The 13,988-nt window shown below is 47.7% G+C and overlaps 1 protein-coding gene across 2 annotated transcripts in view; it reads left to right on the forward strand.

Moving 5' to 3' along the window:
• Positions 1 to 13,988, forward strand: part of PEX6 (peroxisomal biogenesis factor 6) — a 369,373-nt gene that overhangs the window by 111,896 nt on the left and 243,489 nt on the right. For both annotated transcript variants that reach the window (XR_004538689.1, XM_033936158.1), the window contains exon 6: positions 11,775 to 11,886. Coding sequence is in view for 1 of the 2 variants with exons in the window: in XM_033936158.1 (XP_033792049.1) it covers positions 11,775 to 11,886 (112 nt within the window). In the remaining variant the exon portion in view is untranslated. The remainder of the gene's footprint in view (positions 1 to 11,774; positions 11,887 to 13,988) is intronic.

The raw sequence follows: 13,988 nt of genomic DNA on the forward strand, positions 1-13,988 counted from the left end.
TTCCAATGCTTGTAAAGGTTCGTTAAGACGCGTTGACGCCTCTGCAGCCAAGCGCAGCATGACAGACGAGTTCAAATAGTCAGATATAAGATCCCCAGAGATCTCATCCGGCTCAGCATAAAGTCGAGAAAAGAAATCAGTAAACATCTCTGCCACCTGCGACGTTTTGGTTACCCGACCCCCCCCCCCCAGGCCCCCAGGCGACTTAAGGGTCAGAATTGGTTTGCGGCCCAACCGAGTATCAACTAGATGGGCCAATAACCTCCCCGGTCTGTTACCAAATCTGTGAAATCGATGTTTATGGAAGGCCGCCCATTTCATAGAACGGGAGTGAAGTAACGAATTAAGCGTAGCCTGGGCTGACAGATAGTGTTCCCGAGTAGCGGGGGAGGGAACAGCCTGAAAGGCTCATTTAGCTGCGCCTAGATCACGTTGTAAGGCAATAATACTACTATTGATATGTTTGTGTCTGGCACAGAGGATGGAGATAATGTGATCCCGAAGCACAGTTTTGGCGGCTTCCCAAAACAAAATGGGATCTTCTTGATGTTGTGCATTGTGCTGTAGATAATCTTCCCATTGAGTCTCCAAAAAGGTTTGAAACTCTACATCCTGGGCCAAATAGAAAGGAAATCGCCAAGAAGGAGAACGAACATAGGTGGGATCCAAGGTAATATCAATCCAAATTGGAGCGTGATCTGAAACGACCAAAGGGCCAATCTCCGCGGACGAAACGGAGGAGAACTGACCCACAGATACAAAAATGTAATCAATGCGAGACCAGGTATTATGAGCTCTGGAGAGATGAGTATAGTCCCGAACCTCCGGATGTAAAAGATGCCAGGGATCCACCACAGAGAGAGTGTCGCACAAATCAGCAAGAAGATGTCCACGAGCCCCAAGATTAGAGGAGGATACCCCGGATTTATCTAATTCAGGATAACTAACCAAATTGAAATCACCCACCAAGAGCAAAGGATCGCCAGAATACCGGGAGTGGAAGGCAACCAGTTCATGTAAAAATACGGATTCCGACGAATTAGGACCGTAAACCACTAGTAACAAGTAACTCTGGTCTTCCAACGAAAGACGCAAAAGTAAATGACGACCCTCTGGAGATTTATCGAGGACCTGCACTCCGAGAGGGGAAGATTTCCGAAGCAACACCGCCACTCCCCTATGACGGCCAGGTGAAGACGCAAAATAAACTTCCCCCACCCAAGAATGCCGTAACTTAAGATGTTCCTCATCCGTTAGCCGAGTTTCTTGTAAACAGGCAATATCAGCATGATGATATTGCCTGTTTACAAGAAACGCTGAAGCGCAGCCAAGATTTTAGACCTCTTAATTGGGAACGTGATGCCCCCTACATTCCAAGAAGTGAGCCTAAAAGGTAAACTTACAGCGGCCAGAAGAAAGAAAAAAGAAGACACTTATGCAAGTAAGGCCACCTAATTAAGACCCCAGGACCCAGCCTCCCCCAGGGCCGTCAGTCCCATATGGCGTCAGGACAGGAAACAAGGGAAAGAATCTCCAAATTAGACACCCCACACGGACAAAAAATAAGGAGTAAATAAAAAGGAATGGAAAAACAAAGCTCCCAACTCTCAAAATAAAGTAAACAGTCCCACACATATCACAAACCCAGAAAACAAAACCCCAGCATCAGTGAGAGTGACCCACCCCTACCCAAGACCCAAACCAGCTCCACCCAAACCTCCCCCCCCCAGAAACCATATCCCCATTCCCAACACAATCGCATCCCTTGTCCCACTAGAGCAGGACCAAGAGAGGAAGTCACGAACCAATGTGACCCGGGCCCCAAACCCTCCCCACCCCACCCATCGATATCTGAGTTAACATGCTCCCTAAAATAACCAATCACACATTCTCCAATCCAACCCCATACCACTCAAAAAGCACTTCAAAGCGACCAACTACAAAACCACCCCCAAAAGTAAAGAACAAAGGCAGAAAGGAAGGAACCACGCGTGCTGGAGGGCAATCAAACCAAGAAAAAAGCCCCCAGTCAATCCATCCAAACAAGCATCCCAAACACTAATCATCAAGCACACGCAGACCAACACCAACCCCAAAAGTCCCCCAGATTAGGCTGAGTCAGGCCAAGGTGCCTCAGTGAATTCCCCCAAACGCTACCATGCACACCAGAATGGCCTAACAGAAGCCATATACTATAGGAGATAACAGAACAACAGGGGTCGAACTCTCCACAAAGGAGAAACCAAGCTGACCAGAGCCAACAGGCCCTATGACCAAGCACCCACGGCAAGCCCCACGGCAGTCACAGTCATGGTCCCGAAGAGGAGCCTGAGGTGGTCGGCAGCGAGTCCAAATATGCCTGGGCATCCTCCACGGTGGCATAGCCTCGCCACCCGGCACCAGTCCAGATCTTTAGGTGGGCTGGATATTGTAATATGAAGCGCTGCTTACGATCATACAAGGCAGAGCACACCCGGGAAAAACGCTGCCGCCGTTCTTGAAGAGCAGGAGAATAATCCTGAAAGATCTTCAGTGGCGAGCCCTCGTAGGTCAGGGTATTACGCCGCTGTTTGTAGGCCCGCATCAGCTCCACTTTATGCGCAGAGTTATGCACCTTCAGAATGGTGACTCTAGCTCTGGTGTGATCCTCGGAGCACCGGCCCAAGTGGTGCGCCCGATCCAAGCGCAGGGGCCCCATGCCAACCGGTAGAGGGAATTCAGCGGCAAACCAGGACTCAAGGGTGGTCAGAAGGCGAGAGTCGGGTACTGACTCAGGGAAGCCAATCAGCCTCAGGTTGTCACGCTGCGATCAGTTCTCCAGATCTTCTATTTTCTCAGCCTGGCGGTGGAGTTGCTCCCTTAGGGTGAGGAGGTCAGCCACCGATGATGTATGTGCGTCCTCTACTAGAGACACCCGCGTCTCTAGTTCTCCCGTGTGCCGAGTAGTTTCGGCAAGCAAGGTCTCCAATGCAGTGAGCTGCCCCGACAAGCCCTCAAAGCGAGAATCCAGCGCTCGAACCACCGATGCGGACAAAGCCTCTATATGAGCAGCAGAGAGAGGCAACGTGGGTCCCGACTCCGCTGTCGCCGCCGCCATCTTGGCATCGGGCTTGGGGGGCCGCGTGTCTTTATCCTTGTCTTTTTGGGTAGACCGCTGATCTCTGGGCTGGATTGTTGGACAAACCTGTCCATGCACAAGTCCTATCCCCGATGCTCAAAAACAACGTGCAAACAGACTAGGGTAGGCGGGGAGGATCGCGGGGCCCAGGAGCTCGAGCAAGATGCGACTCACTCGGTTCAGCACATCACGTGACTCCCAAGGGAAAGATTTATAAGAACATAAGAATTGCCACTGCTGAGTCAGACCAGTGGTCCATCATGCCCAGCAGTCCGCTCACACGGCGGCCCTCTGGTCTAAGACCAGCACCCCAACTGAGACTAGCCTTACCAGCGCACGTTCTTGTTCAGCAGAAACTTGTCTAACTTTGTCTTGAATCCTTGGAGGGTGTTTTCCCCTATAACAGCCTCTGGAAGAGCGTTCAGCTTTCTACCATTCTCTGGGTGAAGAAGAACTTCTTTACGTTTGTACAGAATCTATCCCCTTTCAACTTTAGAGCGTTCCCTCTTGTTCTCCCTATCTTGGAGAGGGTGTAAAACCTGTCCTTATCTACTAAGTCTATCCCCTTCAGTACCTTGAATGTTTCGATCATGTCCCCTCTCAATCTCCTCTGTTCGAGGGAGAAGAGGCCCAGTTTCTCTAATCTTTTGCTGTATGGCAGCTCCTCCAGCCCCTTAACCATCTTAGTCGCTCTTCTCTGGACCCTTTCGAGTAGTACCGTGTCCTTCTTCATGTACGGCGACCAGTACATGCAAAATTGTAATTTCTTTAATAAGACATTAACTATTTTTTTCTGGGGCCCTCCAAGGACCTACAAATCCAAAATATGGCCCTGCAAAGAGTTTGTTTGAGACTAGAGAGTCTGCATGGGAACGGGGATGACGGGAATCCCGTGGGGATGCCCCCTTGGATCGCGGGGATCCCGTGGGGATGCCCCCTTGGGTCGCGGGGATCCCGTGGGGTTGGAGGCAGCTCGAGCGTCTTCTTTTTTTCCTTCCTGCAGCACGCTAACTGACCCGGATGTCTTCCTCCAACGTTAGAGGAAAGACTTTGAGTCAGTCGCGTGCGGGGTTGAATGTGGATACTGCTAAGCTCTGCGACTTGCTGACCTGTACAGCTTTTGTCTTAATGTAGCAGTTTGAAAGTACCGGCAGCAGGTAAAAAGGGCAAGGACCAGGAGTAGAACCCTGAAACACCCCCCCCCCCCCATAGAATGCATCGATCGGAGTAGCAATGGGAAAGAAACCTCATGAACAGCCCTCTGCCGTGCAGGTTTTTAATGTCACTTCCTTCACGAAGTCGGCTGCTGTTACTACTAGAAAAGGGGGCATAGACATTAAGAGAGCCTTCAAATGAATATTTTCGGATTTCACAAAGCTTGGACATAGGGGCCTAGCTACAACACAGTGAACCCGGCTAATTGCCCAGGGCTGCCTAACTTAGAAACTGCATTGAGTGGGCGGAGTTTTATGTTTGAGGAGAAAGCAAAGTGCTAGTACAGAGAAGGAGCGCTCTGCCTCCTCAAATCTACCTCTCTGCTCTCTCCTTCAGTATGAAACTCCGCCCACTCAATGCTGCTCCATATGGGGTTAGGTAGAATTTCTATACATCAAGATTCAAGAACCAAAGAAATAAGTTACTGATAGCTGTGCTGTGCAGTGATTGCACAGTTTTAGAATATGGTCTGACCCAGAAAAAGTTTTTGAAGTTTCATCTTTGGTGATCCCAAGTTTCGCTGTACATGACTGACGCGAAGCCTTCCCTCAGACGACGGGGGAAGACTTCCGGGTCAGCTACATGTGGCATGCTGCTGGCAGGAAAAGAAGACGAGCCTCTCGGCTCGAGCTGCCTCCAACCCCTGCTGTTATCTGGACTCGAATGTGGAGGCCAGCACGGGACACAGAAGGGAGGGTTTGAAGAGGGAGTGCAGTTTTGGACACAGAAGGCATGAACTTGGGAGAAAGGAAGGGAGGGAAATTGATGCTGAGGTGGGGGAGGGAATAGAAAGGGAGAATTGGGCGTGGGTGTGTCAGTGAGAGGGAAAGAAATGGTTGTGTACAGAAGGAATGGAAGAAAGAGGATAATTTTTGGTCATAGGGAGGGAATGAGGTACAGATGAAAGGGAAAAGAAAGATGAGAGGGAGAAATATGGTGGAAAGGGAACAGTGGGACAGATTGAAAGGGATGCAAGAGGGAGGAATGTTGAACATAGTGGTGAAGGGAATGGAGGGAGAGATGTGGCATGGTGCTGGAGAGAAGGAGAAATGTCAGGCATGGGGCTGGTGGGCAGGGGCGAAAGATGAGAAAGGGATAAATGCTGGACCATGGTAGGAGGAACCAAAGGACAGTAAGAAGAATTTACAGAATATGGGATAGCGTGAAAAAAAAAACTGGGACCAACTTGATGGAAAAATAAGTTTCCAGACAACAATGGTAAAAAACCGAATTTATTGACTAAAATATTTTAGCTTTGGGAAATGTATATAGCAGATGTCTTTGTATTGTGCTCAAAAGAAAAGGAAATGCATTTCTGGTTTTATTTACAGTGTTGAAGTAATTGCTGGCCCTTGGGGATCCCCAAGCTCCACCAGCAGAGGACCTCCTCTAGAGACAGCCAGAACTCCCCTCCACCAAGCGCAGCAGTCGCTGGCAGCATCCATGAGCCACTGTGGTGCCAGCATCTGTGACTCAGGGACGCTATTGCTGCCTGCCAATCTTGGCAAAAGGGACCCCCGGCCAACTGCAGAAGAAGTCCTCAGCTGACAGCTTGAGGGTCCTCATCAGCTGAGTATTTATATTTTATTTTTACATTAGAGGCTCTGGTAGAAACCCATTTACAAAGTATGTATTCTTCCCAATTAACATTTCCAAATTAATAGTGTCTTTGCTTATATATAAATGGGTCTCTACCAGTGTTCCCTCTAAGCGGGCGGGTGTTGTGAGCAAACTTTTTTCACTGTGAGCTAAAAATATCGGGCGCCAGCAAGTTATGAGCCAAATAAATATGTTGCTTTCTACCACAGAACTTCCTTACGTTTGTATGGAATCTATCCCCTTTCAACTTTAGAGAGTGCCCTCTCGTTCTCCCTGCCTTAGCTACTAAGTCTATTCCCTTCAGTACCTTGAATGTTTCTATCATGTCCCCTCTCAATCTCCTCTGCTCAAGGGAGAAGAGGCCCAGTTTCTCTAATCTTTCGCTGTACGGCAACTCCTCCAGCCCCTTAACCATTTTAGTTGCTCTTCTCTGGATCCTTTCGAGTAGTACCGTGTCCTTCTTAAAGTACCAGTGCTGGACGCAGTACTCCAGGTGAGGGCGTACCATGGCCCGGTACAGCAGCATGATAACCTTCTCTGTCTCTTCAGTCCAGCATCTGCCCCTTCCATTCACTGTCTGTCTTTCCCTGCCATCTCTCCTCCTGCCCCCCCCCCCCCACCCCCCAATTTGGTCTAGCATCCATCATCTTCCTTCTGTTCCCCTCATGGTCTGGCATCTCTATCCTTCCCTCCCCCCTGTGGTTTTTAGCATATCTCTCTTCTCATTTCCTCCACTCAGATCTGATCATTCTCTGCTCTCTCTTCCCTTTTCTTCTCTGGTCTTCCTTCTCTATTTTCTGCCTCCATCTAAATTAAATTCTTTCTTACTATTTAGTCCCGTTTCCCTCTTTTCACTGTGTCTACACACAGCTTGTCACCCCTTTCCCTCACCCCTCCATTATCTTACTATTTTCTTCCCCCTTTATTTATCTCCTCCTTCCATCCAGTATGTGTTCTTTCCCCACTTCCATTCAGCATCTGCTCTCCCTTCTCAACTGACATCCATCTGCCTTCTGCTCTCTCTCCCTTCTTCTCACTTCCATCATCTGTCCCCTTCTCTCTCTCTCTCATCTCCTCCATTCCATCATCTGCCCCTTCTCTCTCTCTCTCTCTCTCCCCCCCCCAACTTCCATCATCTGCCCCCCTTCCCCTCACCTTTGTGGGTCACTTTCTTTCCCCTGAGGGTGGCTCATGTCACAGGGGAAGCTTTGGCCGAGCAGAACCGCTTGATTGACAGTGGAACTTACTTGATTGATGTCGATGCTGGGGCCCGTTGCCGTTTGAAGGAAAAAAAAAAAGGTGGAAAAAAGGAACCTTTAAAGGCGAGAGGAAGGGAAACCTCCAGGACAGCTGCTTTTTGCCCTCCTTCAGCGGCCCAAGAGTTCAGACCAGCAGCGGCAGCTCTGTATGCTTTTAACTTCGGCACAGAGCTGCCCCTAATCAATAGTTTAGCGCGGTTTCATGAGGCAGCCTCGGGGCCTTTGATAGCCGGCCCGCTTCGATGATGCGATGTGGGCCGGCCTAGCAAAGGCCCCGAGGCTGCCTTATGAAACCGCGCTAAACTATTGATTAGGGGCAGCTCTGTGCCGAAGTTAAAAGCATACACAGCTGCCGCTGCTGGTCTGGAGGTGCGGAGACAAGGCAGGAGGCAAACGCGGTGGAAGGCAGGAGTCCCGGCGAAGGCAGGAGTCCCGGCACAGCGACTGCAACAGGAAGTTGCAAGTCAGCTGACGCCGACCTTTCGTTGCGGCGGGGACCGAATCCTTTGCGGACCGGCAAGATTTTGTTTGCGGACCGGCGGTTGAAGAACTGTGCTCTACACTGTGTGCGCTGTGACGAGAAACTTGTGCGCTGCGAGGTAATATTTTGTGCGCCAGCGCACCCCAGCGCAGCTTAGCGGGAACACTCTCTACCAGAGCCTTTAATTCAGTAGCATAATTAAATGAAATAACTATTTCTGAAGTTTAAAGGGACGGAGGGGATTCCTCACGGGGACGGGTGGCATTTTGGTGGGGACGGGTGGGATTTCTGTGCCCGCGCAACTCTCTATTTGAGACCACTGATCTAAATGCTTCAAAAACGAACTCCTTTGGATCTGCAGAGAACACTGCACCTACATTAATCCATCTCTTCTCTTGGAATCAACCACAATAACTGCAAAAGATCAAGCATGCAGTTTAGGAATACTTCTTGACGCAAATCTTAGGTTGGCCCATGTGTGTAAGGCCCCTCCTATGGGCGGGGCCTTAGGCACCTGGGTCAATCAGGCCCTATGCCCCTCCCCCACAATGCATCAGGAAGGGACAGGCCTGCCATTCAGACAAAAGCGGTCCTGCCTGCCGGAGGGAGGACCCGTCCAGCTGGCCATCAAAAAAGGGGGGGTCCATGGTGTGGGCTGGGCGGCGTATCCAACAGGATGGACTTGGCATCCCTCCTGCCGCAATGTGTCGGGGAGGGAGGGGGGTCGCAGCAGGATAGATTGGGCATCTCTCCTTCTACGATTCCACAATTCTCTAATCAGCGTTATTTATTACACGCCAGTTAGAGAATTGTTCTTGTAGGTGAAGGACTGACCCCCTCCTTCACCTAAAAAGTCTTGTTTTGGGTGTTTGGGACTTAAGCGATTTTTTTTTGGTCGGAAATGTGTTGTAAGCATACATATAGTGGCGGTCTGGGCGATTAAACTGCTGAAAGTACAGATAGGCCATTCTCGTTAAAAAAAACACCTTTTGGACTTTTTTTTGAGAATGGGACATTTTCCTGCTGTCTACTTTGTGTGCTTAGGGCCTTAGATGTAGTTTTTGTTTATGCCCATCTAAATGTATATTAAACTAGATCCTCAAGTTAAGATGAGCACACTACCATAAATATGATAAGTTATAAACCATTTAATTGTATACTATGTATGTTAACCTGTAACCCGTTCTGAGCTCACTGAGAACAGGATAGAAAATAAAATAGTGCTTTTACAAAGTGTCGCTATCCCTATGGGCAGCGTGACATTTAGCATGAGCTACTCAGCAGTAGTGCTGCCTGATTCGCCAATTCAAATTGATTCACTACTGGTCAGTGCAGTGGAATTTGAACAATGGGACACAAGCATGACTCCCACTTTAACTCTTATTTTTGTATACTCACATTGGCACCCAATACAAGCAAGGATACTATTCAGATTCTACTGTCTACTATTTAAAACCATAAATGGAGACAGCCCAGCCTATTCGAACAACCGCCTAATCCAAACTACCACAACCAGACACAGGAGAACCCACACACCATTCACGCCCTCTCCAATCAGAGACGTCAAACAAAAAAAACTGTACAATAGCCTACTAAGCACACAGGCAGCAAAACTAGTCCACCAACTCTCCAATTTACTGATCACAACCCCAGACTACAAAACTTTCAGAAAAGAAACAAAAACCCTGCTCACAGGAATCATCTCAGTACCCTGAAGCAACCTGTTCTACTCTATAATTCCTCTGGAAATGTCCAGATAACTTCCTATGTAATCTGCCTTGAACCGCAAGGTAATGGCAGAATAGAAATCACTAATGTAATGTAATACTTGTAAGGTTTGAAGGTCAGGTCCCCCACAAGGTGAGGTGATAGGGGATTACGTGAGAGGCGCCCTTACAAACGCCAGGTCCCAGGTTCAGTTCCCTCACAGAAGATTCACCAGGAGTAGAATCAAATAAGAAACACAGCCAGGGGTGATTGCATAAAGAATATATTATAGAAATAGGCTTACAGAAAAGCAATATTCATAAGCATTACAATTAAGCATTACAATTAATGAGAGAGCAAAGCAGTTTCCCTGCCTTACAGAGTTCAGAGGAAAAGAGAGACATAGAAGCATGAAGTCCCAGGGAGATCCAGAGAGAGATTGAGTAAGGGTGATGGTCTAAGCTTCGGGTTCCACAGATAAAGAGAGGGATAGACAGAGATAGATAGAAGTGTGTTGCAGAGAGGAGGCTTTTATAGCTTGGAATCTTATTCTGAATACAGAAACTATTGTATTTCCCAGTATCTTTCTGTTTAGAATTTGTAAACTGTTTGAAACAATGGTTAGTTTAATTGATAAGAAGGGTGTGTGATACTTGCAGGCATGGTAGATGGGATTAGTCTCTGGCTTCTTTGTCCCATTCAAGCAGCCTATCTTCTTGATAAACAATCCAGTCTGGCTGGATGATTAATGTATGTGAATTATGTGCAGGAGCACATAATTCTGCATCAACATTCCAGAGTCAGATTGATATAATTTCCCATAGGCCTTTGCTGACATTAGTTATGCCAACTGAAAATGCTGATTGCTAGCAATAGCTATGCTGACAATACTGTACTGCAAATATGTGAGCACTCCTAGCATAGTATTCCAGAATTTATAAGACACCTGCAGTATGATGGCTATTGTAGTAGTGCACCTTTAGGTAAGGTTACCATAAATAAAGAAGTAGAAATCCAAACACATGACACTGCCCCATTTTGCCTCCAGCTCTGCTCATTTCTGCCTCTAGCCCTGCCCCCCAAAGCTGCATCTCTTTTTTTTTCCCTGACCTCCGGCCATATCTGGAGTGCCTCCAGCAAGTGCAGATGCATGTGGTCACCGCTGCTGCTAATTTAAAAAACACAGAAGTATGTCAGATCGCATGGGACGGGGATCAGTCGGGAAGTGCTGCAGAGGGGATGGATGAGATGGAAATCTGCTGCACAAGGGGGTAGGAGGGAGGGATGGAAAGGTACTGCACAGGGGGATTGGAGGGAGAGATGGAAAGCTTCAGCACAGGGGGGGGAGGAGAGGAAGAATTGTTGGACATGGGTTCGAGGAGAGATAGGGAGAGGTGCAACAGAGGCAGAAAGAGATAAGAGGAAGAAGTTCTGCATATGGTGGAGGGGAGAGAGGCATGCATGGAAAAGAGAGAGGGAGAAATGTTGGACATAGGGTGGAGGGCAGGTTGAGATGGTGCATGGGGAGAGAGAAAGAAATATTGCACATGATAATGGAAGGAAGGGAGAGATGCTGCATGGGAGAGAATAGAGAGGTTTGACCCAGGGCACAAGGCAGAGAGCGAAAGAAGAGAGATGGTAGACAGTGGGAAAGAAGTGTTGGATATGGCAGTAAAAGGGAAGGTACAAAGATGGATGGCGAGCACAGAGAAAAGGGCAGGAGACCCTGGTGAGTGAGTTAACAGAAGACACAGAAACCAGAGCCTAGGACCAACATGATTTGAATAATTTGACCAGACAACTAAAGGTAGAAAAAATAATTTTATTTTCTGTTTTGTAATTACAATATGTCAGATTTGAAATGTATATCATACCAGATCTGGTGTTAGCGAGCGTGAGCTAGGACCTAACAGAGAGAGGAAAAGTCTTTTTTTCTTTCTTTTGTTTACACCACAGTGACAGCATGGTGTTGGAAAGTTTACAAAATAAGCCTGTCAGGATGTTTGAGAAAAATCACCCAGTTGGGCAGGAAAAGTGAATCAAATTGAAAAGATTTTCCCTGAATAGGGCAGCACAGCTTTGTAAAAAGAACTATTTGTGACTTATTTCAAAAAGAAATCGTTTTCTACCCGTACTTGCCCTCTGATAACAGCTCCATAATAAGCCATACTACGCACCAATTATTACTCAATCTTGTTGAAGTTATTTGTTCAAATCATACAAGTAAATGAAAAGCAGCAGGTCTGAGAGTGCATGGAAGCTTCCACATGTATCTTTGAAACATTTGGAGAACATTCTAGATGGCTCATTTTAATTACCTTCTTTCTGCTGGATCAAAGGATGCTGGAATGCGTTTCTTTGGGTGTTGGATGATTTGTCTGAAATATCTTTTCAGGGGATGTGTACTACTAAGCGGGGGCGCTATTCTCCTGTCTGGACCTAGTGGCGTTGGGAAGACATCTGTTGTCCGTGCTGCTTGCAGCCGCCTCTGTCTCCACCTTTATAAGGTAAATACACTGGTGTATTTGAAGTTTGATAGGGGACATACTGTATTATGTTAAATGAAATAAAATTAGCATAACTTAATCTAGAAGTGAATTGTCCTTTTGTCTCTTCACTCATGGCAAAAGTTATCTATCCATTACTAATGTCACTAATGAGACCATGAGTTTTTAGCATTTGCTTGTCTCATTGTAATTATCCCAGTGGATTCTCTGACACTTGCTATGGAATCACACTTAATAGCCAAAATAAGAACTGACTGTACTGAAAACTAGTGCACAGAGAGTGAAAAGGATTTATAAAGAATATGCTCAGAAAAGTGAAACTCTGAAGAGAGAGTGACAACCCTCTCTTGGGGTAAGAGTTTACCGTCCAGTCATTGCATAATTGATTCAAAAAATCACTCTCTGAGAACTAGTAAAGGTAATAAAAGCTAATTTTGAATCTTGTAATTTCTAAACACAGTCCAGGTTCAAAAAATTTTTGAGATATAAAATATAATAAATCTCATTGGATTTTTGATGATGCACTTATCTTATAAAGATAAACTTGTTATAGGGGTCTTGGGTCTCAACGTGGCCCCGTTTCGTGGTCTGCTTCAGGAGACCCAAAATCAATCTTTAAACATTATACGTTGTGATGCATGAGATGATCATTTGCAGAAGGAGTTCAAAATTAATATCCATGAGAAGATCATTTGCAGAAGTGTTTCTGATGTTTGGAGCCTTCCCCCTTTCCCATTGGGGGTCATCTCCATTATTTCTATACCCAGTGGGAAAATCTTACCACCGACAGTTGGGTACTGTCTATCATCCGGGACGGGTACCCCCTCCACTTCAGTCACGTACCCCCGGACCTGCCCCCAAGAGAGTCTCAGCTTCCCCTCCTGCAGGAAGCTCAGGCCCTTCTTCGCCTTCGGGCGGTCGAGGAGGTTCCCACGGAACAGTGGAACTCCGGAACTCCGGATTTTATTCCCGGTATTTTCTGGTACCCAAGAAGACGGGGGATCTGCATCGATCCTGGACCTCCGTGCTCTGAACAAGTTTCTAGTCTGGGAACAATTCAGAATGCTCACCCTTCCCACGTTGTATCCCCTCTTGGATGAGGGGGACTGGCTGTGCTCACTGGACCTCAAGGAGGCATACATGCACATTCCAATACACCCAGCCTCTCGCTGGTATTTGAGATTCTGGGTGGGGGATCTCCATCTCCAGTATCGTGTTCTTCCCTTTGGCCTGGCGGCCTCTCCGAGGGTTTTCACGAAATGTCTGGTGGTGGTGACTGCGGCCCTGCGCCTCCGTGGCCTTCAGGTGTTTCCCTACCTCGACGACTGGTTAATCAAAGCATCTTCGCATAATGAAGTCCTGCGAGCGACAAGTCAGACCATCTTGCTCCTTCAGAGTCTCAGCTTCGAGGTGAACTTTCCCAAGTCTCACCTCTGCCCGTCCCGGTCTCTCGAGTTCATCGGAGCAGTCCTGGACATGGTTTGTCTCCACTCCTTCTGGCCTTATCCGTTTGTGCCGAAGGGTAACCTATCTGTCCTTGGTGCCGGCTCGGCTCATGATGGTCCTCCTAGGTCATATGGCCTCCACGGTTCACATGACTCCTTTTGCCAGACTTCACCTCCGTGTTCCTCAATGGACTCTGGTGGCCCAATGGAACAAGAATCGGGAACATTATCATGACTCCTTCGTTGAAGAGGTCTCTCCGTTGGTGGATGCTCTCTTCCAATCTTTCCAGAGGTTTTCTGTTTCATGCACCTCCTCCGCAAAAGGTCCTCATGAAGGACTCGTCAACCTATGCTTGGGGGGCTCATCTGGACAGTCTGCGCACCCAGGGTCTTTGGTCCAGTGCCGACCGCCTGTGTTGCATCAATCTTCTGGAGCTTCGAGTGATTTTCTTCGCTCTGAAGGCCTTTTGTAACCTGCTTCATGACCAAGTGGTGCTAGTTCGCACGGACAACCAGGTCACCATGTATTATATCAACAAACAGGGGTGCACAGGATCCAGGTTCCTGTGCCAGGAGGCGATGTGGCTCTTGGATTGGGCCATCCGCCGCAACATATTCATTCGAGCTGTCTACATTCAGGGCCAGCGCAACTGTCTG

This window comes from Geotrypetes seraphini, chromosome 3 (assembly GCF_902459505.1).
Source record: "Geotrypetes seraphini chromosome 3, aGeoSer1.1, whole genome shotgun sequence".
Lineage (NCBI taxonomy): Eukaryota > Metazoa > Chordata > Amphibia > Gymnophiona > Dermophiidae > Geotrypetes > Geotrypetes seraphini.